This window comes from Polyodon spathula, chromosome 3, assembly GCF_017654505.1.
Source record: "Polyodon spathula isolate WHYD16114869_AA chromosome 3, ASM1765450v1, whole genome shotgun sequence".
NCBI classification, from domain to species: Eukaryota; Metazoa; Chordata; class Actinopteri; order Acipenseriformes; family Polyodontidae; genus Polyodon; species Polyodon spathula.
The window spans coordinates 93,203,477-93,231,428 of NC_054536.1; the positions used below are offsets into that span (position 1 = coordinate 93,203,477).

Sequence of the window (27,952 nt, forward strand, 5' to 3'; positions counted from 1 at the left end):
TAAAACACAAAGACCGTGATGCATGTGCTTGTTTAAAGAGCAATCAGTAACTGCAACTCTAAACATCTTTCAGGTAGTAAAAGCTTTCCTCATGGTATGACTCTGCAGTCGGACCTCACCAGACTGTACAACTCGCCTGTTTACAAAGTGGACCGAATGAGACAACCACTAGGTGGCCTGTCTTTTGCACTGGCGATAATAAGCCACTCTGGAGTCCGGTAAGACTAAGATCACTTAAAAGTACCTCATCATTATTTATATGCTTTTTTTCTGCACTCGTTGTCAAGTTATTAAACCATAGTGCTACAAAATACCACAGACAACAAGAATGATGTAAAGACATCAAGATTCCAAACGACTAAGTAACACATTGTAATTCAAGGTCTCTTAAGCACTCTCAAGATGTCTGTTTCTAGTTATTTAGCAGATATGTCCAGTTATTGTCCGATAATGTATCTGTTTGTATACACCTACAACTTTTAACATCAAAAGCACACTTAAAAAATATTCTTTAAGTAGCTAAAAGATTGAAACTTCAATTGCTATCTATCCTCAGCCTTTCAATCTTTCTTATCTATCTGAATATGTTTCTTTCTTACTTTGGAATTCTGTTTTCTTCCTAGGTCTCAACTTCCTCTTTTTAGGTTGGTCATCTCGAGTTCCTGATTCCTGCGTCTCTGGTAAAGGTAAGTCTCCACAAGGTAAGAGGCGATCTCTGTGAAGTGTGCGATGTGGAGTGGAGCACAAGATGGCAGCCGGACCCCGTGGACACTTTAACTGGCGCAGTTAACTGGTGCAGCGCGTAGCTTGCAGCGGTGTAGTGGTCACGAACCTGGAGAAGGGAGAGAGACAGAAAAAGAGAAAAAGAAAGCACACCTGTTTCTTTTTTTTTTTTTTTACACATTCACACACCGCTTTATGGGTGAGTGGTGATGCGTGCAGTCGGATCAACACTAAGGCCAAGGCCTAATGGAGGAAGCATGTGGTTATTTATTTATTTTTAAAACTGCAATGCAGTAGAAAAGAGACGCTCGACAGCAAGCTGGAGTGTTGTCTTTCTGGTTTTTTTTTTACTGACAGTAAAATCAATAGTAATGGGCGCCCTGTAGGGGCGCTAGGCTGCGCACACCAAGTAGGTGTACTGAGGCCGCCCAAAGCCCTCGAGTCAACAGCAGTTGCAGAGCGATGCTGGACTCGCTGGAGAGTTGTGTCCCTTCTCTCCTTTTTTTTACTGCTGCAAAGAGCAGACGAAAATACAGAAAGCAACGTGCAGCAATGCGATGTAGGCTGATGAAGAAAGATTTTTATTTATTTTGTTAACAAAATGCAGTTGTATACCATTAGCTCAACCTTCAGTTGCCGAGTTTCTGATTCCTGGGAAGTGTCAAGCCTACTTCCTGCAATTAATTGTAAGGGAACTCACAAAGAGTCGACTGTCTGTGAAAGGCAAAAGAGACTAATGTCTCCGCTTAATGACTATTTATTACCTCACGGAGGCGGGACTGAGGACGTCGCTCCAAGGAGGGTCCTATCGGCAGCTTTGATATACAATGCTCAGCGAATACCTGACAAGCAAGCACATCCCAAAATCATTGATTTGGCGGTCATCTTCGAATTGAAAGGGAACAGTATACTGCAGTTTTGATAGATCTAGGCTGACATTAATATGTCCAGGTTTGGTCTGTGGAAAAGGTCGCAACCCTACCCTAACTCCATGTCAGGGTTATTAAAGGGCTAATCACCCCTAACTCCATGTCAGGGTTATTAAAGGGCTAATAAGGGACATATGGGAAGGTACTTTGACTGGCAATTCCCATTTTCAGAAATGATTTCCCAAGACAAAACTGCTGCAGGTTAATATGGGACACTTCGTCCTATCAAAGAAAGATGAAATTATTTTGGTGAATTCATTTTATATAGTGGGATAAAATCCTTGGAACAGTTATAGGTATAATGCAATAGACCTAGTTGATATACCAACTTTGAGTAATTATGTGTTATGCCTTCATTTGAATAAATTACTTTACTTATAATTTTATATCTGGCTGTCTCAACCAGGTCCGCTAGGTCTGTATTTAGTGCAGTGGATTGGTTGGAGCAGTTTGTCGTTGGTTCCTGTTTTGTGAGTGTGTTTAATACATTTTACACGATGTTTCCTCTGACTTTCGCTGTCGTTGCAGCAGTATTATTGTGTACCGTGGCGTTGCATTACCTCAAGTCATTTAACACAGCTGTTTCCAGAACTCCAGGGGGAAGACTTGGGAAATGCACAGACCGCATGTTACAAAAATGGGAATTTTCACTGGCGGTTGATGTGAAAATTACATGATTCTACTCTATAAACATATCCAGAATTTTTTTTTTTCTTTTGGCATTGCTGAATACTGCTTCCCCCTGCAGGTTAAAGAAAGTTATACTAGGATTACAGAAACATTCCCAGGGGAGCACTCTGAAATACTTGCCTGAGAACCACAAATTCAACCATTGGCAGTGATGAAGAGATTATGTAAAAGGCGTTTTTCTTCCAGTTTAAATTATAGTGTGCACTTGCTGGGTTCTTCCCTACACTCAGTGATTACTACCTCTACAACAGTTTATTGTGGTACTGTATTAACATTACAAAAGTGCACACGGAAGGGAATACTGCTAAAGCACTGTAAAGCCATACTGAGGCACAGTTCACACATTAAGTACTGTACCACATACACTTTTCCCCTTGCTCTCCACTCACACTCTCTGGCTCAGACCCTGTGCAGTTAACATCTGCAGATCTCGCCAAAATTAAATAAAACATCAACAAAATGTAAGTGCACTCAATGTTGATTTGTAAACCAACACAAACTATATCTGTATTAGTTTATCTGAAATACACACCACACTTCAGTGTCCTTGTGACCTCGGCAGCAACTCGGTTAGTTTTTTCAGATGATAAGCGCACAGGTCAGAATGTAGAAATCTGTTAGATTAACCTTTGTACATATTCTGGTACATAAATTAAGACAAGTATATACGACTGCCACTGGGACGATTGCAGTCATCTATAGATATGTATAGACACCTCTAGACAAAACATAATCTAAAGTAATGTGTAGTAATCCATCTCTTATTAGAACAAATATATAAATCTACAAAAACAGAAGCATTGACTATAGAAATGCTGATGACTATAAAATGTACATAAATATTGACATTTCTCTACAAAATAATACACACATTGTACCTTCAATAATCTTTTAACTTACCGTTTACCAAAGTGTTGTAGGTTATTTGTAATTTCTAGGAATACTATTACAATACTCCCATAACACGTGACCTTGATGTCTGCTCCCTGTTTGGCTTCGATGACGTAGAGTTACGTACGTGCTGACGCCGCAGTGTTTGGGTTCGGGAGAGGGTTAAAGTAGCAGAGAGTTGGAGAATGGAGAAGACTTAGTTTTGATCAGAAATTGTATGTAGATTTTTAAAGGTGAATGATATAATTGTTCAGGAAAGACACCATGTGGATGTTTTGAATAATACAATATAGTTATGCAGTTTGAAGTAAATAATTAACATTGGACTTCACAAAAAGTAATCGGAAGTAAAAACGCTTGGGCCCACAATAAGATTCATTTCAACAGTTTATATTTATTAAGTTTTATATCGTGGTTTTTTCGTGGTTTTTTGTAATGACATTTAATGAAAACGTGTCTCAGTGTTCATAAAATCGTGTTAAAGCTATGTTTTTATTATGGGGCTGAAATGTATTGTTCACTGCAGTTAACTAGTAAATTCTGTTTGTAACCGAATTCTAATATATTCGAAAGTGACTACATGTATTTGCTTCAAACTAAACAGAAGTGTTACACATGTGTGATAAGCTCTTGCTGTTTTTAAATTCGTGTTCATGAATTACAGTTGCAGTGTATGTATTTTTGTAAAATGCTCCGTTAAGGTTTTCCAAAAATCCTGCTGCTGTTATGTTAACTGGAAAAGAAATAACAACCACACAAACACAGAGGCCATTGCTAAAAGTAAATCGCATTACTTAACCTGTGGACGTGTGATTTATACAGCAAAACCGAGTTTTAGAGCTCTGACCCGAGGTTACCCAGCAACGCGTTTTTGTTTACTTACACATCAAACCATGTTTTGTTTTCAGGTCTGGGGTTATTTTAATGTTTTAGTGTAGTAAACATTTTCGAATTTTACATTTTTTATTATAACTAAAACTATATATTTTTTTAATAACATAGCGTTTTCAGTACAGTATATGTAAAACCATGTACTGTTACTGTTTATATTCTGAAACCGACCGCTTTTGTTTTACAGACATACTAAGAAACCTACACCATTAAAATCTGGCAGAAGGGTGAAGATGAGCAAGAAGCCCCCTAATCGTCCAGGAATCATCTTTGAGATTGGCGCTCGTGTGGATGCTCAGGACTACCTGCAAAAATGGTGAAGAAAAAATATTGGATTTATATTTGTATAGTATTGGAGTGGCTGTTTCCAAAGCAGCATGGAGGCGTCATTCTGTCACTGTTTATGCTTTGTTTTCTGAGCACTCAGTGAAGCAACCTCATTTATTTTAATACAAGTAGGCTGCAGTTATATTTGAGGTTTGGGAGCTGCCCTGGAAGTAAGAATGTTGCATTACTTTGTGACATGACACTCATCCCACACACCACTACTGTAAATACAAAATCAGTAACATGAACAAATAAACCCCAAAGGCCTACATTCATAGTGCCCACAGGTAAAATGTAAGTTTGACATGTAGGCAGACAGATAGATGCCTCCATAATATTTCCAGATAAAGAGTTTCTCTAGATATGTGACAGGCTGACAGACATTCTCCATAGACCCCAGATTGTGATACTGCACATTACTTAATAAGTTACATCACATTTAGATTAAATTGGTTCTCTGCATTTATGTAAAACCCTGTAGTGTTTCACACAATGGACTACATCCTCCACTATACCGTCACTACTTCATCCCCAACTGTAGATAATAAGATATGCTTTGGCTTTATTTTCAGAGCTATTCTGTTCATGACCGCAACTAAAATGAAAAATGTCTCCTAAAATGTCTCTCCAGATCTTTGTAGTTAACTGTAGGTAATGTTATTGGAACTTAGTAAGTTTTTACCAACTGTTGGGAAGGTGGAAAGTAGCATTGATATGACCATGTGTGTTTTATAGCATAGTATTAGAATGTGAAGTAATGTGTGTATGTGGCTGATCTGCAGCTTCTCCCAAAGCTACTGCCTGTTAGTGTTTGTGTCCAGTGCTGCAGAATATGCTGGCTTAACTGGCGTGCACAATCTCACTTTCTGATTTTCTTTCCTACAGCAGACGTTCCATTCCATTTCACATATTCTGATATCCCCGTAACTGAATATTAACTAAAGCCTGGTTCATACTTCTGTCCCAGATGATTGCTCTACGTTAGGCGCAGACAACTATAAAAGCTGTTCTATTTGCTGGACGAAGGACGCATCGTGTTGCAGCCCTTTTGACTGCACAAAGCAGTCGCAGCTGTCGTTCATACTTTAAAAACAGACTGCATTCACAACATTGGAAAAATTGACATTTTAGGATATGTGCTGAGTTTTAAAAAATACAAGAGGTTTAAAAAGAAAAATCAAAAGCGACATTGCTACGTCCGTCTTCTCAAACAACAGAGACCCAGAAAGGGAGAATTTCATACATTAATTAAAGAGATATTTTAGGTATTTTCGAATGACAGGTGAAACGTTTAACGATCTGTTAAACAGATTGGGACCATTGCTTCAACGCAAAAGTAAACATGCAATGCCAGTGACACCAGCAGAAAGACTTGCAGTCACACTGCACATAGCAACTGGCAGTTCCAAAGTATGGCCACAAGCGGTCCCCTCCATGCTTTACTTCAAGGGGTTTCTTGCTCTTCACAAATCTATCATGCATTTTTCTCCATCAGGCCTTTCCAATAAAGACGCACGTTGCAAGAGTGTGGATGACTTAATTCGACCTGTTCAAAGTATGTCGGAGTCTGAAGTATGAACCAGGCCTATGGTTTCATTTATTTTCATACACTAAGCTTACCACTATAAGTACATTTACCAATTCCCATGCACCTAGGTCTCAAGTTAATATGAAGTGAGGCAAATTTGTTGGACTTGCTGTTTAGAGGACTGCATCCCTCTGTTGTTTAAGACATGATATGAACCCCCTACCAGGTATCCTTCACGTATTGAAAAGATTGACTATGAGGAGGGGAAGATTCTAGTCCATTTTGATCGTTGGAGTCATCGATACGACGAGTGGATTTTTTGGGACAGCAGTCGGCTGCGTCCATCTGAACGACCAGTACTGCGGAAAGAAGGACTGGAGGAGGAGGAGCAGGAGCAGGAGGAGCAGCAGCAGCAGCAGCAGCAGCAAGAGGAGGAGCAGGAGGAGGAGGAGGAACAGGAACAGGGGGAACAGTCTGTAAGTGACTTCTTTCTTTTCATTGATCTGTTATGTAGAGCATGTCCTTGATAGGAAGAATCAATTTTAATTATCATTTTACAAAAGAAGAAAGTACATTTTGGTGTAAAAACTTTTTAAATATGGTTTATTGTGCCTTTAATATGTGGAACCTTGATATAGCGCACTTTTTTTTTTTTTTTTTTTTTTTTTGGTTTAAATGTGGCACCACTAATAGTGTAGAACCTTTATGCACCATACTGAGGTATTGATATGAATCATGTCCATTATACTGTCAGATTATATTAACAGGTTCTATTAAATAAGATCTCTTGCCCTTAGTGTAATAGATCCTGCAAATAAATTGGCCTTTTATCAGTTATTAATAATACATCTATTTAATTTCATTTGATTTTAACTGACTTTTTTATTTGGAGTGCTTTCTTCAAAATAGTCATTTACTAATTGTTAATCAAACATATTTTACCAGGAGAGTCTCAGCGAGATGAGAGCATCTCGCCTCCGTGAGCCTCCTGGAGGTACAGCCAGCACTGAGGACCAAACAGAGTTACAGCAATCAAAACAAGTAATGTATTCCAATATAACAGTGACACCCCAAATGTATAGCCATTAGGATATTTAACTGCTTGTATTCATAACCTTCTAAAATGGAACAAATTATCAGGTGGATCACAAATATAATTCAGTCACCACACACACATTCTTAGAGGGATGGCATTTATGGAAAGGGTCAGAAACTGTCCGGTAGGGCTTTTTCTTATTATTTGAAAAAATAAAACTATTGGGTTTTATTGAGTTTAAAAACATAAGTATATGGCTTATTTAAGCTTACTTTACTTTGCTCGACTGATTGCAAAGTTTAGTATTCTTTTGTAACTTTACACAAAATAACTATTAGGTTGCCTTTTCATCAAACTAAAGGTTTCATATGATTCTTGATGTCGTGTAGGTTTTGAGATCCGGAGAAGAAGTATTAGCTCGTTGGACAGATTGTCGCTACTACCCTGCTAAGGTAGAATCAGTTAGCAAAGAAGGTATGTAAATTGGCATCAGTAAATTAATCAGAATTCATGTTTACAATGGGAAGTCTTTTTAGAACCAGTGTTATTAGTGTAAAATGCATTTGTTTATTTGTTTGTTTCTGTAAAACTAAAATAAACTTAGTACAATTCTGTAATATATTCCAAAAGCTTAATATTAGTGTTCTGGTTTGCAGGTACTTACACAGTACAGTTCTATGATGGAGTCATTCGCTGTGTGAAAAGAATGCATATCAAATCAATGCCTGAAGATGCAAAAGGACAGGTAGGCTAGACAAAAAACAACTTATCTTTCTGTTGTGATCTTTCTTCTGTTCTCCTTCGTTGTAAGCAGTATTAAAAAGTTTACTGTTAATTTCTTTATATACTGTATAGCTAGGCTGCTCCTAATGACCAACGTATAACCATTTAAGTGGTCATTATAGACTGGTGGGGGGGGGGGGGGGGGGGTACATTGCATACTGAAAAATGAGATGCATTTAACTAGAGTATGAATTTGGTCTTTGCATGTTTTTCCCTGACTTTATCCTACATATGATTTGGGGAGTCACCACAGGTTACTAAAAGGCTGTATTATATTTTTAACAATTCTACCTGAAGTTCTATCTTTTAAATGCATGGGCTGCAGTTTGTTAAGGATAGCTGAATCAACTAACCAACTTGGTGTATCCAATTAATTTCTAAAGCTAGGAAGAGTAGACTTTGATATTTACTAATATTTAATAATCCTCAGACAGCTCTTTTCTATATTATGGGCGCAGGGGTGCAGCACTAATTACATGAAACTATCATCAGAGTCTGGTTCTCTACCAGTATTCAGCAGTTGAGGTTTTTTAAAAACAGTGGATTCTTGTCTTATCCTAGAGCTTTAGAAATCAGTAAGTGGGTTGGAGGAATGATACTTGAGCATTATAAAGAAAGCGTTGATTTCAAAACGTTGTAATTAAAAGAATAAAACATTTCTACACTGGCATTATAATGTCTTGTGGGGTTCGTTAACAATGGGCTGAATCTGAGTGATCAGCTGAGGGTTCTGAGTTTTCCTGGGCCTTCAGCTACTACCAGTCTGGTGGCTCTCAAGGGTAGTAGATGGCACGAGGCAGCAAGCATTCCTGTAAAGATGCTACAAGCCTGTTCTTCATTTATGGGGGAGGTTATGGAATTTGGGTGTCATAATTCTGCACTACAAGGTTATTCTGCCTGTTTCAATGAAAACTCCAGAATCGTTGTGCCCCAACAACACTTTCTCTACAATGGTCCTGCATAAATTGTTGGCTATACTGTTTTGTTGTACCTCCTATATTAGGAGGCCCAAGTCTAGAAGTCTTGATGGCATTTTATAATTGACAAACACTGTTCTATTTCCCTTTCCCTCTTTTTCAGAAGGTAACATGCATCAGGGCATTGCTGAATTGTATGTGAAGGATGCAGGGAAGGAGTGCAGGATAGAATTGCTGACTTCCCCTAAACCACTACAACAGTCTCAGACAGACAGTGAATAGTCCTGTTTCAGACACACTTTTTTTTTTTTTTTAATGGTAGAAAGTTATTTTAAGAGTGTTCTTGAACAAACATGTGTTTTACACCAGTGATTCAAGCAGTAATTACTTTACAAGGAAATGTAATGCTATGATTTTACTTGATAAAACAAATTACAGCTACTTAGTAGGGTATCCAAATTGATGTTTTATGCCATTAACCTTTTACTCATAGTGGTATTCCTGCAATATTGCAGAGGCCCTTAATCTAGATGCCTGTGGACAATGGTTCAGCAGTGCAAAGGGACTTTATAGCAATCAGTTATTACTGTGTTGTATACAATGAGGAGCTGTTATTACACTTTCTTTTACAAAAGGTGCCAGAATTTCTATATTGGATAACGTTATTTTGGAATATACATACATTACTGCAATATATTAAACTTATTTTTAAGCAGTGAAATGTTTTTCATAAGTAAGTTAAAGTAATTTCTACATTTATTTAAACTTTTTTTTTGTACTAGTAAGGTTTAGACAGTGTCAGCATCGTCTTGCCTGTAAAGAAAACAAAAAGAACTCTGGTTAGCCTATAACAATGAGCAGGTTAAAATGCCTTGCTGTTTTTTCATTAATCTGACTTTCAGCCTGTCTGTCTCAGTGAACTGTATTTGCAGGGATCTTGAGATATTGGTTTGGAGCGGTCAGAGTTGAGTATTGACTCCCCTTTCTGCTTTTCTTAGTAGACTTGGAGCATGCTTGTTATACCGTTCTGGCCGCTTCCAATGGGTGATCGTTTAGAGAATGCTTTACAAGTGTAGTGCCCCATATAGTTTTTTTATGTATTGCTTGTTAACTTCTATAGGTGTTTCTGTAAAGCTTTCTCATCAGAATACTAAAACATTAGATAATCCTCCTGCCTCGGGCCAGGTGGGGACCGTGTTCATACTTTTGGGCATGTAAACTATTAAAGAATAAAGTAACACCAAGGAATTTTTTGTGTAAAATTGAATATGATTATGGGACACTTCAGCTTTAGACAGCTACTTTTTAACAAATCTTCTGTACATTTAACAAGTGTTGGATTTTGTATGCTTGAAAAAAAGTAGTCTTGTGTTAATGAGTGAGTATTATATGATATATATGTGTAACGTTCTTATGGCTTTCACATGATCAGTGATGTATGACAATTGCACGGGAAATGTAATAAGAGCACAAAGTAGAATGGTCGTGACATACCTGTGCTTCTAAAGGTATAATGATATAGCAATACTTTCCACCCTCAATCTGTAAAAACAAAGTAAACCTTTTAACATGGGCATACACATATCAGCATTACCTCAGTGTTGACACAGAACTTACTCTGATCAGTTTTCATTTGTGGTTTTCATATCTGTTACTGAGAAAATAATAGTGAATGACTTTCTCATACAACAATAATTATGTGATTATCAAGGAAAGGCCGACTTTTATCTTATTTATTTATCAATATTTCTTTTTTTTATCAGGATTGGATTGCCCTGGTCAAAGCAGCAACAGCTGCTGCCAAGAACAAGGGACCCTGTAAACCTCGTACCAGCGCCAACAGCAATAAAGACAAGGAGGAAAGGAGAGCAGAAAGGGCATCGCCAGGGAAGGAGGGAGAAAGCGCTTCTCTGGAAGAGGTGCAGGGTGCTCAGGAAGCAGTGGAAGAGCCTGGTTCCACTGAGAAATTAGGTACTTTATTTTTTCATTGTTCTGTTTCCGCTGGTATGCCTTAAGGATGCCTTATGGTTAGGTTGGGCAGTTGCTGTAACATCAGTTTCACCCTTCTCTTTTTATTTTAATCAGGTCATTATTAATGAGAAAACTGCAGCGATTAATAGCATAAATCTGTTTGGATCTCCTAAACCATGATGGATTGAAGCATGTTATGGGTTCAGCTTGATCAAATATCACTTTTATTCATTGGGTTTATTCAGTTCTTGACAGTGAGATTAGAAGTCGATTTAAAAACTAAATACCAATAATAATAACATAGACATTATTACAATTAGTTTAAGTTTTATTAAGGAAGTAGTGATTGTGTTTTCATGTACTGGTTGCGGCAGGGTGAGAGCCCTGTCTGTGTATTTAGAGTGTGTTGATGGTGTGAGGTAGGTGTCATGGCCATAGCCTGAAAGACTACAGGTCCAGGAAGCCTCTAAGGCGGAATGGGAAACACCTGGTTGCACTTCGGGATAGTTTGATTGTATTATTGTTTTCGTGTTTGTAAGTAGTGTTGTGTGTCTGTGTAAAAGCTTGTCTTTGTCAGTGTTGGTGGTGGGTGATGAAGTCTGGGTGTTAATCAATGTAAGTACTGTGTATACGAAGATAGCTGGGTGTTGTACTGTGAGTACAAGTTACAACTGTATGTTGTAAGTTTTCAACTGGGCTTTTGAAACAGGTGCTTAACGGTCCCATGCTAGCTAGTTTAGGAGAAAAGTTTAGTTAGTGCTCCACGTGGGAGCTAGGCGCTTGTTTTGTTTTCTGTGTGAATAAAAGTGCACGTAAGTGTTTAAACTGCATATTGTGGTGTCCAGGTCTGCTGTTGACAGGTGCAAAAGAGCCTGAGCAGGGAAGGCTCCGTTACATGGTATAATCAGTTATATTATTCATTACAGATTGTTCATACTGGTATATTGTCTGCTGTAGTGTCCCTTTTACTATATACAGTATTTTTGTGTTTAGATAAAACGGATGCTTCAGTAGAGGTGGAACCTAAGCAAGCCGCAGAGCAACCTGAACCAGTAAAAGGAAAGAGGAAGAAAAGCGGCCAGGGCAGCTCATTCCAAGCAAAGAGAGCTCGTCTTAACAAAATCACAGGTAACGTGAATTCTCTTGCTATTTTCCAATTTGATTTCTGCCTGGTTATAGTCATGCCACTTGATCTTGCATTTAACACTCATTGGACAGTGTCAAATGCAACATTGTTTGGTTTTTGCTAGTATTTATTTATTCATTGCTTTTATATAGCGCTTTTTATACTAAAGTATCGCAAAGCACTGTACAGTACATAGCAGAAAAAGAACAAACCATAATACATTTGTCTAGCATGTCACACATACAACTGCCACAGTCAGACCATTTAAATAACAGCATACACATAATAATACAAAAGCAGCAACACTAAAGTTACATTAAAACCCACCAAGATAAGAAAACCATTTTATAATGTGTTTTTAGTCTTGGCATGAAAACTGTAACAGTCCCAGCTTCCCTGACAAATGAAGGCAGAGTATTGCATAATGTAGGAGCCCTACAAGTTTGTATATTTGAATATACAAACTAGGCTGGGTAATTGAGTGTAGCAGTTATTGCAATGTATACTATTTGTATACCACTGTGGAACCTGCCATTGTAAACACTTAATTACATCCCTATCTGGACATTATATCCTAGAATATTGTATCTATAGTGATAATACGTTGGCTATGCATTTTCCTCCAGGTCTACTAGTTTCAAAGGTTGCTTATGAAGATGAGCATGAGAACAAAGAAAAAAAAAGTGAAGTTCCCCAGATATCTGAAAAGGTATGTATTTTTTAATTATGTAATATGTGTTTAAACAACCTATTGCTCTTTTTCTTAAATATGAATATTGTTTTACTTTTCAGTTCAGACAGTGTAGAGAAGTGGTTTTCAAACCAAATGTTTTGGTGGCTTAAGAGTGTGGCCACCAGCACTTGCAGATATTTGTAAAGAAAATAATATTCTGTACCATTATTTTCACATTGCACTGTTAAAGCCTCCTCTCATTGATCAGCCAATAAGCACTGACAAAAAGCGAAATGGGCGGAGATATGTGATGTTTGCCAAAATGAAATGTGAACAGAATAAATGCTTGGCCAATCAACATGCAATGGTTATGCTGACGTTAATGCTGTCCAATAGTAGCTAACGGGAACAGAACGCAAGCAGACGGATTTGCACTGAATAAAAACTGGATAGCGACACTGATTTTAAGATAAAAGGTTGATTAAGGTTGCAGTGGTCTGGTGTGGCTACGCAAAATTATTTGAGAAACGCTGGCATACAGTGTACTTATATTGCACTATGCAGTACCAGGAATATGTTGTTATATTGTGGGAGAAATTCATTGTTGTAATTACATGTACTTTATAAATCTTAAACTAAGGGACTGAGATGCTGCAATGTTAATTAAGTTTGTCTCTTCCTTTCTTCTCCCAAAACATTCTTGATTGATCTACTTCAAAGAATTGGTAATAGTGGGTCATAAAGATTTAAATTAGAGAATAGTTGAGATTACCTGCTGTACTGATCTTTACAGTCTGGTCTAAACAAAGAAAGCTGATTCTTACCTGTTAACTAAGAATGTTTCTGCAAAAGACCAATATACAATCGTCCTCCTATAAAGGGTTAAGAAGTGTGACACCAGATGGATACGACGTGCCAGACGTTCTCCCATGAAATTAATTGTTACCCTGAAACACTGAACGTTTAATTGAATAGAAATGATTAATTTCCTTATTCTAAAAGTTAATTTAAAACAAACATTTACAAGGGTATAATATTAACTTGTTTAACAATCTCAGATTTTAGATTAACTAGAAGATTGCAACGTAACAAAAACTTACTGATAAATTGGTTTTAGAATCATTTTAATAACTCATCTTGTGGACGCAAGCTTAAGAGTTGTTTAAGTATGTTTTTCCAATGAAATTAAAATGTTTATTGTGTTGTGAAGTTTAAAGTGAAAATAATTCTTAAATTATTTTACTTTAATGATTGTATTAACGTGTTTAACATGCTTGTAACGGTAAATGTTACGAATCTTGTTATATCTCTCTCCATGGAGGAGGTGGAGCTACCTGTGTTAATGACACACATTGCTTGTGTAAAAGGAATCATCATTCAAATTCTCTTAAGTCAATGAAAGGACTGATTTCGGTCGGGGATTAGCTACCTGTTTTACCCGGAAGTGATTGGATCACCAAAGTAAACTCCTTTTGGGCACTATATTTAAAGAGAAACAAGCATGAACTCATTCTGTTGGGCTCTTTTTCTCTCTTGGACTTGGACTTGGACTCTCATGTTACCATGAAGTAACCGCAGAGCCTTCACTTGTAATGGTGTCCTGCATATCTTCGTCTTGAAGAAGACTCCTCACCGCTACATCCTGCAACTCTACGGGTTACAGAGAAGACCAACTGCATTCCAACTTTCTTTTTCAACAGCGACCACATCTCCAGAATAAGTATTACGTTTCAAAAACTTTCAGATTCAAGTAAAATACTATGTATGTATAGGAAATATCTACATGCAAACCAGAAGTAAGACGTTTAATACAACGTAACACTTTGCTAAGATTAAAAATACAAACAATTTATACTTTGAACAATTGAAACAAGGTAAGACTTTAACTGAACTGATGATATTGCGTGCATTTGAAAAAAACAACTGTGAACATCTGAACCATTTAAACATTGATTGAGTTTATCTACAATTTTGAAATAACTCTGAATTACAACTTAAGACTGAATGCAATTGAAACTGCTTCCGAAGTGAACTTGTTGAAATAAAAATGCAGTCTTCGTTTCAAAACCACAGACGCAGCTTAACACCGCCACTGTACATAATGTGCAGGAATCCTGCGTGCGTGTGTACCTAACCATACGGAAGCCTGCTTGCTTATGAAAATATTTGTTTAAATGTTCTATTCCTGCGTGTGTCTATACTTATAATTCTGGTATCATGATTTCTATCTTCTGTATTCTTCTTACTTTTGTGAGCCTTAATAAACTTAATTGTTATGTGTTTCCTGTTGCCTATTATGAGTACTAAAGTGTTTATGATTGATTTGAAACCCCTGTATATATATATAACTGTCAATGCTAGTTTATTAAATTAGTTATTTGACTGATTAACCTTTCTTGATATTGAAATGGGAAGGCATATTTTTATAACCTAGATTCATATTTCTTTTCTATTTTGTTCATAGTTTTGATATATTTGTTAAATCGATATTTAGGTATTAATGTTAATTATATCTTCATACATAGACGCTAATATTGTGCAGAATGTGAAGATGTAATACAGTTTATTATATTACATAGTACTGCAAACACAAGAACAAGTTATCTGGTTTGAATAATTATTTCATGATTAGTAAACCATCTATATCATGGTCTCGAGTGCTCAATATAAGCAGATTTAGCTTTTTCTTTTCCTGTAATTTTAACCTGTTGAAACACTTTTTAAATTCATCAGGAACCTTCAGCAAGTACAGAAGAGAAACAAAAAACTGACACTGAAGCCACCTCCTCTCCACCAACTCAGAAACATGTTTTACCTTCTGCTACACCTCCTGTCCCAGTGAGGTCTCGAAACAGACGTCTGAAGCATGATTCGGGAGAGTCTACAGGCAGCCATAAACAGTCAAAGTCATCCTGTACTGTGTCACAAGAGGAAGAGTCGGCGTCTGCCCCCACTCCTACCCCAGTCCCCACCCCCAGCGCTGCAGACACCCCACAGACGAGTATGTGAAGAATGTCTTTATCTGCATACTGTTTACGTGCATATAAAAGGAAAGTGAAGGAACTCATTATGCTTTTTTCTGTTTCTGGTAGCGCTTCCTCTGCCAAACCCTGCCAGCCCTCCCAGACCCTCGGAACAAAGCCAACGACGAAGGCGATCCCAGCGTTTGGCCACTTTTACACCCGATCCCTTCTGTGAACCAGTACACTCCCTTCCTTCAACCACTGATGGAAAAAGGCTTGCCCAGAAACCAGAGTCTCAACAGGACCTACCTGTGCATGAGGGTATGTTTGTGTGTGTGAGCTTTTGCAAATCAACACCAACAGCAGCCAACACAAAGCAAACACATGTACATCCCAGCATTAACAGGGTTGCGGGTATATATCAATATTGGATGTATTATTATTATTACAGTCTTAGAGTTGACAATACATGTTTTTCAGTTTTAGATACCACGTCTGTTCCCCCGGAGGAGCCTGAGCTACCCCTCGACCTCAGTAGAAGTGCAACAGTTGCTGCAACACCCCCACCCCCAGCACCACCTGCCTCACCCCCCCAGCCCCCTGAAACTGAGAAGGAAGAATCTCCTCCCTTGAAAACACCAGCTGATGAAAAAACAGCTTCCCCCACAACAGGTAAGGTGAAGTTGGTTTTGCAGTGAATGTAATATTTTACAATAAATGATAATATGAGCATGGCAAATCAGAATTGGCATAAGTGCACAAGTATAAAAAAGGAAATGTAGTTTACAATTGTTGGTTATTATATTCTAACATAAATTAAGCATATTTAATGCCACAGAATAGATATACAAAGAGCAGGTACTGTGTTTAATTCTGGTAGTATTGCTGCATTTGTTATGGTGAATGAATGTATTGTTTCAGATTTCTTTTCCTTTTCTTTATCTAGCTACTGTTTTAAAAGGTGTTCCCAAGCCGCTGAAACCAAACAAGCACACAAGGGAACCCAGTACGTCATTTTCAAATTCAGTTCTTTAATTTTCTTTCTGTACATATACGTTTCTTCTTCTTCTTGTTCTTCTGGAAATTACACATAATTGTTACTTGATTGGTATTTACTGAGCAAAACCTCTGAATGAACCCTTTAGGGTCTGGGTTATTTTCGCCTGTTTTTTAATGCTGTAAATTTGTGCCTATAACTCTTTAACAATAAAGGCTACAGGTACAGGGCATACATGAAATGAATGTGCAATCACTGGGCTTCCTTAACAAAAATTAAAATAACCCTGTTTAGTACAGATAACAAAAAACACAGAAATACATTTTTTTAGAAAAAAAACATTATTGTTTATAAAATTTCTTTTCACATGGTCATCTCATCAGACAGTGTACAATGGAACTTCAAGTATTGAACATCGGAAAAAATGTGAACAAATTGCATAATAAATAATGGCATTATGGCCATATATGTAAAACTGACCAAAAGCATACAAAAAAAAACAGAACGATACATACAACGAAAAATACATTCAAATTATTCATCCCAGGGACCCTGATCATGTTTGCAAGGTGGAGTGATTCACTGTGGCATCAAATCCTAGCAAGGTGGCGATCTAACAATAACAGCTGACTTGTCTCGTGCATGTGATCCACACAGTATGCTAAAACATGCTTGTTGTTGCTGGAGCTATTCTTTGTGAATATTAATGGAAATTTTATGAGAGAACTGATGTGGAGTTCTCCCTACCAACTGTGCATATGATGTGCCATGTGTTTGTGTGCTTTGTGCAATTTTTGGAAAATGCAGCATTTCACATGTCAAACTCCAGGTTTCAAAGCAAGTAGTGTGGTGGCAGTGCTCTTTAAATGGGATTTTAGTTGCTTATTTTTTTTTAATTATTATTATTTATTTAGTAGTTAACACCAAAAAACCTGAGGATCAGTCAACTCCTAAGGAACCGCTGATAGATTTAGACCACAATAAGTTGAAGTGTAAGATTCCTGGCTGCTACAAAACCTTCCGGAAGGCCAAGCTGCTGGATTACCATCTGAAGTATTATCACAGCATGGACAAGGAGACGGAGTCTGAGACTGGCTCTCCAGAGCGAGCGGTGCGCACTCGAGCAACCTGTGCCTCTGTCCCTACCTCTACTCCCCCAGAAAGTCATGATGCAAAGAGGCGGCGGACTGTGTCAACCTCTGCTTGTATGTACAAATACTTATCTATTCCATTGCTTTTATGCCCTCCACCCAGTGTTTCCCAAGCTCATTACATGCAGCAGGTGATCTTAGTTTTAAATATCTTTAGCTTTAGCCTACTATATATAATTAGTTGGTTTCATTTGAAATATTGTCACTCCTTTGTCAGATTTCTTTGTTTGCCCTGTTAATTTTTATTACATGGGCTTACCCTCCACTCTATTGCTCAATATATTACTCCATATGTCTGCTTTACACCTTATGCATAGCACAGCTGGGTTGCTGAAGATATGTAATGTTGTAGTTCCAGGGCATTCTGATTCTGTTGAAGGCTGCATTGTTAGTGTTCTCTGATTTAAATTGAAATCCTGCCTTTTTTGGGGGGTTGGTTTCTTTGCAGTGGCGAATAGGGCTTTACAGTTTGTGAAGAATGTTGTACAAGTGCAGTTGTGACTCATTGATTGATTGATTTATTGATTAATTCAATGAATTCTTACTGGAGGTTAGAACAGAAGACTAACAGCAAAGTTTTTTTTTTTTTTTTTACCTCCAGCACTGCCTCGCAGGATCACCCAATTTTCATCCAGCATTAAAAACACTACAAACGCATTAGGGTACACCTTCTCCTTCATAATGATGTTTTTTTGTTTATTGATAGCCCTATCATCTCACGTCCATGCCTTACAATTGGAGTCTTCTTTAAGTACTGGTCTGAAACCCTCAAAGTGCATTAAGAAGAAGCGCTCCTCTGCCTCGTTCAGTTCTGATGGAACAGACGCCCAGTTTGCAGCGCCGCCCCGTGAGAAGGGCTTAGAGAGTCTTCATGAAACAATACTGAAGAGAGTCATTGAAAAGGACAAGCATGCAGAACCTGGTAAACATTCCACTTTATTCATTTCTGAGGGGGTTCTCTCCATGTAATTGATATTGTGTGTTGGCGAAAAGGTTTTCGTAAAACAAATACAGTGTTTAATGTTTACTTTAATTCCTTGATTATAAGAACTGCTTCTTCTTCTTTGCTGAGGCTTTGCACTTGTAAATATTGTGTGTGTTTTGTCAATAGTTTTGTATATTTTGATTGTACTTCCAAAACAAAAAGTGTGGAATGTGGCCATTCCCAAATTGTTTAATTAATTGCCAATTTGAAGATTGCCACCTGTATATTTAGTTTAGAGACAGGACTGAGAGCAGCAGGCTGTGCAATATGTCCTACAACAGATGGCTTTGCTTAGGTGCTGTTTTGTTTTGGATTTGTTTGTTTTATTGTTTAACTCTTTTGATTTGTCATTTAATAAAAGTCTGCAGCAAGTGCTTGAACTGCAGTCTTCCGTCTCTGTGTCTGCTATTCCTGATGCTAGCCAGCCTTGACTGCTGCTACCCTAACACAATTATTATTATTATTGTTATTTATAGGGGTGAGTTTGAGTGCTCAAGCACTTCATTTATTTCCCGAGTACTCGAAAAATGTCACTTGGATGAAAATCAGTTGAATGCACTGGGGCAGGCTTTATTCTCAGTCGATCTGGCGCTTCATTGGTGCACTCTGTGTTCATGCTGTAGTAGACGTGGTATAGTTTTCAGTGTACGGGGGTAAGAGTGTTAATGACTGGTTTTTTCTAATGTTTATTTGTAATAAAATGGCATCTCTAAACAAAGGAATGTTTCTGCACATTGCTGGATTTTGGACTGGGCAGACTGGAATGTTGAAATGTTGGATCGATCATTTGTTTATTTTTGTTTGTATATTGTAACTGCTGCACTAAAGTAAGGGACCCCCGAGACACACTTCAAACAGGTAGGCCAGGCGTCTCTCTAACAATTTAATGTAAAGTGTGTGTGAATACGTGAATTTGAATACGTTACGTCAATGGTGGCCAATACACCAAGTATTGGGATCCATTTTAGTGGCGCTCAAAGGGCTCTGTGATCCACCGGTAATAAAGTGAACATGAGTAACCTTTTGATCAATTGGATTATCTGGCTTTAAGCCAGTGGTGACCAAAAATGAAAAAAAAAAACAGTGCAAACATATCGGCATTTTCAAATAAGAAAGGACCAAAAATACTGAAGAGGTTTTTTTAGGGTTTTTTTTTTTATCCGATGAAGAGAAATTTCTGAAATCTCCTGGGTATTTTGTTACATTTTTGTCCAATAGAAAATCGCCCTATAAAAAAACAAAGAACATTTCAATGTATTAAAATTAAAGAAACATCTTAGTCAGGTAGATAAATGTGTCTCGTTTTTGTTTTCTGCAAAAACTGAATACTGTGGCATAAAAAAAGCACAATTGCTTAAAGTTTAGTGTGAACTTTTGCATGCTTAGTTTTGACAATTTTTCCAGCTCAGGCTCAAAAGATGTTACAGCACAACAAAGCTGAGCCTCGAATTTGATCAAAAAGCTTTCCGTGCATTGTCGACTGCAGATCGGTCAGTGTTGAAAACGTAGTCTCCCAACCAAAGCAAAAATAATATCAAATTCCAGCTCCCGCCTTTCGTTGATGTTACTTTGGTGCCAGCTTCACCTTCTGAAACTGAGATATTTTCATCCAAATCAGTACTAATGGAAGGCACTGAAGGCTGTCCCCCATCTTTTGTAACTCGCACCACAAAATGAGCCATTGAAACCACCAAACACAAACTCACAACTGCTGTACACTACGAAATGTGTTGAGGAAACTTGCTCTGGTTACTGAGATTGGATGTCAGAGTACAGAGTACTGTTTGCAATTAATGTCATTTTTTGGTACGTATTCATTGTCAGGAATTATATTTTTAAAATACGTAATCAACCCTTTTAAAACTGTGCTATGCTTATGTGTTGATGCTTGTTTAGATTTGCGCCAAGATTCACTATAAATTTCTCGAGATCTACTGATAGATTGAGATCCACGTATTGACCACCACGGCGTTACGTTATTCAGTACTACTTGAACATACACAATTAGCTGTACAAGAAAGCAAACATATTCATTACTTAATATAGTATTTGATTGTGTGTTAGATTGGCATTTAAAAATAGGACGTGTGGCAGTGTTTGAGAGGTGTATGTATACTAGTATGTAGAGGAGAATATTGTCTGTCGTTGGATTAGAGTTCTCAGAAATTGTAATGCTCAAGTACTGGAGCAGTGTATTTGTTGGAAATCCCACTCCTGGTTATTTAGTCATTTTATATTGTTTTTTTTTTAAACATTCTCAATGTATTTCTTACATTCTTCTTTTCTACCAAAGGAATGTTAAGAAGTGAAAAGAAAATAAAACTTGAAGAAAAGAGTCAACCAATAGGTAGGAGAACCCTGGGGTTAAGTGCTGTTTGTGTATGGACAATTGAAATGCTGTTTATGTATGGACAATTTAAGTGTTTGTGTGGATAATTTAAGTTTTCTGATGATCATTCATACATTGGCACAACCTACTAAGGCAGAAGAAAATGACTATCTCGTGCAAAGCACAGGCTTTGAGTAAATCATTTTGAACTGTATTTCAAAGGTAAAAAGAAAGAAAAGGACAAGGAACGGAAAGAGAAGAAGGAAAAGGACCCTTTCAAAGTTAAACAGAAGAAGAAAAAAAAGAAGAAAAAGAAATCAAAGCAGCACAGTAAGTGCATTTTAACCCTTTAAGGACCCTGATGGTATAAACACAATCATACTGTAGTGTCATTCTGGACCTGTGATGGTGTAAACACAATCATACTGAAGTGTCATTCTGGGCCTGTGATGGTGTAAACACGATCATACTGTAGTGTCATTCTGGGCCTGTGATGGTGTAAACACGATCATACTGTAGTGTCATTCTGGGCCTGTGATGGTGTAAACACGATCATACTGTAGTGTCATTCTGGGCCTGTGATGGTGTAAACACGATCATTCTGAAGTGTCATTCTGGGCCTGTGATGATGTAAACACGATCATTCTGAAGTGTCATTCTGGGTCTGTGATGTTGTAAACACGATCATACTGAAGTGTCATTCTGGGCCTGTGATGGTGTAAACACGATCATACTTATTACTTATTACTAATAATTAAATGAATAACTTATTTTACTTATTACTATTTATTTTGAGAAAAAAGTTGAGAGTAGTGTAAACATGTATTATGGTATTGCAATGACTCAGGTGAAACAATGTCATGTACTTTACCCAAACATCAATATTTTTCAACAAAACTTTTAGTAAGTATTGTAGGTCCCTCGGGTCATAGAATAACACTTTTTTTTTTTTAACATGTATCTCTAAGCTATAATGCCCTTTATCATAATGAACCTGGACCCCAAATAAAAAAACACATATATATGTGTGTGTGTGTGTGTATATATATATATATATATATATATATATATATATATATATATATATATATATATATATATATATATATATATATATATATATATATATAAATATATATGTAAATATAAAATGTAAACACACTGTCAACATCCCGGTCTGTACACACAGGATGCCACCTCTGCAGTGAAGCCAACTCTTTTGTCTTAATAAATAGTGCGCGCTGTGTAACTACACCCAAAACGAAAATCATTTTATGTTGCAACAAAGCTGGAAACTATATTGATTGTTTGAAAAAAGAAGAAATGCAGGCATGTCTGTGTCCTGGATATAAGTTGTCAAAAAGCACTTTGGTTTTTGGCTTGTGAAGCAACCATGTGGTAAAGTAGTATAGAAAAAAAGAAGTAAAGTAAAAAAGAAAAAAAAAACTTGAGGAATTTTCATGTCTGGTTGATTTGGAGTAAAAGATCAATCAGAGATTCTTACATGTTGGATTATGATATAGTGCACTTTGAAACGATTCATGTCAGATTGATTTTGAATGAAAGTTCAGCTTCAGTTTGGAATGTTTGCTTTTTGTACTGCATTTTAATTCTTTAACTAATTGGATAAAGTAAAAGCAGAATAGTGCGTACATGAAACAAACAGATGCATGTAATTATCTACTTTTATTTAAACTCTCATCTCATTAACTTATTCCAACAGTTTGTCGTTAATTTTGATTGTCCTTTCGATATAACAAACCCTTTAATATAACAAACAAAAGGCTTGGACCCCAACAGGTTCGTTATAGCGAGGATGTGCTGTGTGTGTGTGTATGTGTGTGTGTATATATATATATATATATATATATATATATATATATATATATATATATATATATATATATATATATATATATATATATATATATATATATATATATATATATGATATACTAATTTTTAATGCTAGTTTATTGAATTAGTTATTTGACTTTTTATAACCTAGATTCATATTTCTTTTCTATTTTGTTCATTGTATTGATATATTTGTTAAATCTAATAGTGGAATTGTAAATATAATTGTATAAGAAACATTACATTTATAAAGTATTAAAACTCTATATACACACACACACACACACACACACACACACACACACACACACACACACACACAAGACTGTTGAAAAGTAATGGAGATAAATACAAAGTACAGGGAAGCTCCTTACCCTAGTGGTTTAGTTAGTAATGTCTTATCTTTTGGATAGGAAATAATACTGTTTACATATATCTGAATGTCTGGTTTTTATCCTGCCATGGCTTGGACTGTAAAGCCTTACAATCTTGTGCATTGTGTTCAACCTTCTAATCTAGCAAGTCGTCGTATTGTGGTTCTGTTTAGATTATTCGGATTTTGAAGATATCTCGCTGGCCTATTTGGAAAGGTGCGCCTCTCCAGTCACTCGTTCTTCTGGTAACTCCTTGGCTCAGCGCAATACCTCTTCCTCCAAACACACCTCCTTCCAGTACCCTCGAGCCATTCTGACTGTGGACCTCACTGGGGAAAGTAAGTACATTCCAATAATGACCCCAACTTTTAATATCTTTCAGCAGATTCTGCAAGCATGTTCCAGTTATCACCCATGATGCAAGAAACATTATCCCCATTAAAGCCTGGTTTTGACCATGACAACTAATACTAGCTTGTTTTCTTCTTTTTTGTTTAAAAATATTAAATACATGTATAATTCTGCTGTGTTGTAGAAATAAACAACTCCCAATTTTTGGTTTGATTTTACCTATTTTTTTGTTAAGTCTTTTCATCTTGGAAAGACATGTTAGTAAGCTTTGCATTGGGTGATGAAGCAGATTTTAGATGTATCCCATTAGACCATTCCTTTCTTGAAACACGTTGGCCAGTCTGTGATCCATGTGTGCTTGTTCTTGCAAATAATTTCTCTAGTTTTTGCTGATAACATTTTACAGGAAACAAGTTAAGAACTTTCTTATTAAAACAATTTTAAAAGCCTGTTTTTGGTATGCTAAATTGGCCCACACTGACCCAATTCTTAACTGTTAACCCATTTTAACTGTCTCCTTCTCCAGACCTCTCTGACATTGATTTCTTGGAAGACTCCTCGACTGAGAGCTTACTGCTAAGTGGGGATGAGTATAACCAGGATTTTGATTCCTTTAATCTTGAGGATTCTCAAGATGAAGATGATGCAGCCAATGAAATTGTGCGCTGCATCTGTGAAATGGATGAGGAAAATGGCTTCATGATTCAGGTACTCAATTAAAATAAATAATTTTAAAGCTTTATATCAGGCTCCTACTTGTTGGCATTGCTCTTATTTCTGGAGACGCTACTGGTAGTCCTACTGCTAGATGCGACTCATAATTTGAGAAACGTCACTTGGACATGCTCAGTGTGATTGCAAACATGATAATTGCTTTTTAATCTTTAGGTGACTCAAAGTCATTTTTTTATTCACTATTAGTCAAGCTGGCATATATAGGCAGTAGGTAAGGTAGCTTTGAGGCAGTGGATTGAAGTGTATTATTTAAAAGTAATATGTAAGTGGTTAGACCCAAGACATATCTAATATCAAAATTACAGCTCACCTAAAGCTAGTATTTGAATGTATTCTGTGTTGCAGTGTGAAGAATGTATGTGCTGGCAGCACAGTGTGTGTATGGGATTGTTGGAGGATAGCATTCCAGAGCAGTACATCTGTTATGTCTGCAGGGACCCACCAGGTGAGCAGCTGGATTATAAACAAATTGTCTGTCTGTATATCTTCCATCATATTTCTGTATTTAAACATATTTTTATGTGATGATACATAATGATGTATTTTATATTATGATTCAGGTATAGTATACTGTAGTCAGAAAAGCAATGATGTGTTATCTCTTTGTTTTTAGGCCAAAGGTGGAGTGCAAAGTATCGTCATGACAAAGACTGGCTAAATAAAGGACATATGTATGGGCTGTCATTTCTCAGCGAGAATTACTCTCATCAGAATGCAAAGAACATTGTCTCCACGCATCAGCTGCTGGCTGATGTGTACAGTGTAAAAAAAGCACTTCGTGGACTACAGCTGAAGATGGAAATATTGCAGTAAGTCTTAAGTGAAATATCTAGTGATTTAATGAACATAACACATTTTGGACACATCTGCAGGAATTACTTTTGTTATTTGTACATTTCCTTTGCTTACTCTGGGACAGTAGCATTTTTAGTGACAGATGGGACAGTTCAGGCTTTTTAACTCAAGTTACATTGCATTATGTTAAGTGTAGATCTGCTTCTGTTAAAGAAACAAGTGAAAGATACCAGTGACAGGTAATCAGTACCAGAATGCATTGAGATGGAAGTTAAATAACCAGAAATGTCCTAAACTGTTCTGGTGAACATCGGGCTGTATGGTCACGCAGTTCGTAAAACCAATATGATCTTCATGAACGTAAAGGCTGTCTTATTACTGTTCCCGGGGTTATGTCGGCTTTTTTCTTCCTTTTCTTTAAAGGAACAAACACAATCCCAACTTGCACCTGTGGGCCCGATCATGGGTGAATCCAGATGAAGAGCAGCCAATGGGAGGTTTTCCAGAGTGCATACATCACCAGGAAAGGATAGCAGACTGTATAAACCACACCTCTAACCAAAAAGCAGAAGACACCTATATCACTAGTGAGCACAGTTACCAGAAGCCACCAGGGTTTGAGCTGGAGCACAACACAGCTGCCGATTTCATGATCTCAGATGGGGAAGATGCTGTTAGGCTTGGTGAGGAGCCAGAGGCCATGTCTGAAGTGGGCACAAACTCTGTGCCAAAAGAAGAACAGGTATTACTCCAGTTAGCTTTAACCGATTTACACCCACCAAATCAAAAAATAAATATTGTGCCATATTTTCTCATTGCAGAAGAACAAAACAGTCCTCACAGGTGATTAAAAACAGCTTTCCAGTCTTGGGATCTTAATTTTGTTAAAACGAACCATTGCCATGAAACCCTTTGAGTGTTTATGTTGGAGCACTTGTGAATAAGACAGCCAAACTCTTATGCAAGCACTTGTGAATAAGACAGCCAAACTCTTACGCAAGCAGTCTTGCTTCCATGACTTTTGATAGTTTTGAGGGTCAAAGAGGGAGAGGGCTTAAGTGTTGTTGTCTGTATTGAAGTTTTTTAAATAAACAAATATGCATTAAGTATCACTGTAAACTTAAGATGAGACAAGTCTGATTTAACTGGAAACAGTGAGCCCAGTAGTGGGCAAATATGTGTTCCAGTGCATTCAAATCAAACAAAAAAAGCTAATCGAAAAATAATATTTTTCTGAAAGAGTTCATTTTGTTTATTTTGTAGGTGAACCAGGAAAGCACTGAAATAACTTCAGAGGTTTTGAATGAAAACACTGCTAATAAAATGGAGTCAGATGACCAGGCAAGGACTCTTCTGCAGTGGCAGGTAAACCTCCTGACCCACATCGACGGTGTGCAGAACCAGGTCGCTGGAAGAATGGACCTGATAGAAAAAGAACTAGATGGTAAGAATGCTTTGTTTGTTTGTTTTTGTTACCCACAGGAGAGTGTGTTTTGGGGGGGTGCAGTTTTAATCGTATGTCTATTTCACTGAGCAATTAGCTGGAATGTGCCAAATCTGTAGTCTTTCCACATCATGTCTGATGGCATCATATCAGCCTGTCATGGTCCTATAATAAAATTAGTGGAGCTGTACTCCCTGGTGACAACTTTTCCCGTGATGCCTTGGGGCTACATTTCAAATTTCTCCGTACCACCATACTTTTGTTTCTAAAGTTTCTAAACATGATGGTGAAGAGAGAACGAATAGTAACAAAAGATAATATATATTTTTATTGAAATGTATGCATTAGTGGAGAAAAGAATGCAAAACCATAACAAAATTGAAAGTAGAAAAAAGGCTTTTATATAATGCTATGTGATGGCAAACAATTTGTTTAACAATTTCTTTTTGTGTTTTATCTTTTTCTGCAGTATTAGAAAGCTGGTTGGATTTCACTGGCGAGCTAGAGCCACCTGAGCCACTGGCAAGATTGCCTCAGCTGAAACGCAGGATCAAACAACTCTTAACAGACCTTGGAAAAGTACAGCAAATGAGTACTCTCTGTTCTGTTTGAGTCCAGCATGCATCTGAAGTGAGGGGGACAGGAAAGAGCTGCATTGTCACAGTGCAGTGGACCCTGTTGTTTTCTCGCTGGGTACTTTGCGTAAAAGTTGTTGGGGGAGGTGGGGGGAGTAGGGGGGAGTAATCTTGCCTGATTTGACATTCTTGAATGCTAAATAGTTTGTGGCTTGTGAACAGTGTTGTGAGTAGGAAATAATATAACAGGATTCATTGGACTGGCTGCACAAAGATGATTTTATGAAAACAGACCACCACATGGTCATATTGGTAACATATTAGAAGAAGCTGTGTGGCTAACTTGCTAAAAGCGAGCTAGAGCTGAATAAACAGAAAACTGGAAAGTGCTGGACATCACATAAAGTGCACCATTGAAATTACAGTGGATATCAGCTCTGATCACGTATGCAGCATGCAGGGAAGGTGTAGAGGTTGTACATATGAATGTTGGGCAAATGTGGCTAACAGATATAAGATGGAGCCACGGAATACTAATGGAGGTAGGATACTGCTATAAAGGAATAAGCTTGGGCAACAAAGATCTGTTTGTTGAAGACATTGAAAAAGACTTTGTTTCTTTCAGTATTTCTAAATACGTGAATAATTACAGGCTACCACTACAGAAGTAACTGAATGGACCCCGTTCAGAGCCACATACAGCCTAATGGACATATGCTAAGACCACAGCAGAAAACACAATGAAAGCGATCCAGGGGCAGAGGAAATGGGGCCCAGACAGCCTCAACGAGAAACCAGTTCAATATTAAACTTACACAAAGCTGGTGTTTAAAGTTCCAACCATTTTTTGTCTTGTTTTGTTTAGTTTTTTTTTAAATTTATTTATTTTTGTAAGAGGGATAGTTCATAGG

The 27,952-nt window shown here is 37.2% G+C and overlaps 1 protein-coding gene across 6 annotated transcripts; it reads left to right on the forward strand.

Annotated features, from left to right (window-relative positions):
- Nucleotides 1-636: 636 nt before the first annotated feature.
- On the forward strand, nt 637-27,952 carry LOC121313666 (PHD finger protein 20-like protein 1). 6 transcript variants are annotated; one of them, XM_041246439.1, is made up of 25 exons: nt 637-686; nt 4,312-4,440; nt 6,206-6,455; nt 6,925-7,020; nt 7,405-7,489; nt 7,672-7,760; nt 8,879-8,881; nt 10,479-10,686; nt 11,680-11,814; nt 12,439-12,521; nt 15,219-15,486; nt 15,578-15,769; nt 15,929-16,120; nt 16,395-16,454; nt 17,360-17,650; nt 18,303-18,518; nt 20,875-20,928; nt 21,133-21,240; nt 23,315-23,479; nt 24,019-24,200; nt 24,573-24,672; nt 24,841-25,036; nt 25,446-25,764; nt 26,286-26,466; nt 26,936-27,952. In XM_041246439.1, exons 2-25 carry the CDS (start codon nt 4,358-4,360, stop codon nt 27,076-27,078), a joined length of 3,699 nt encoding a protein of 1,232 aa, XP_041102373.1. In that variant the 5' UTR covers nt 637-686; nt 4,312-4,357; the 3' UTR covers nt 27,079-27,952. The 6 variants fall into 6 exon arrangements, with proteins under 6 accessions (XP_041102373.1, XP_041102372.1, XP_041102371.1 ...); XM_041246438.1 differs by lacking the exon at nt 637-686 and adding an exon at nt 3,370-3,448; XM_041246437.1 differs by lacking the exon at nt 637-686 and adding an exon at nt 3,376-3,466.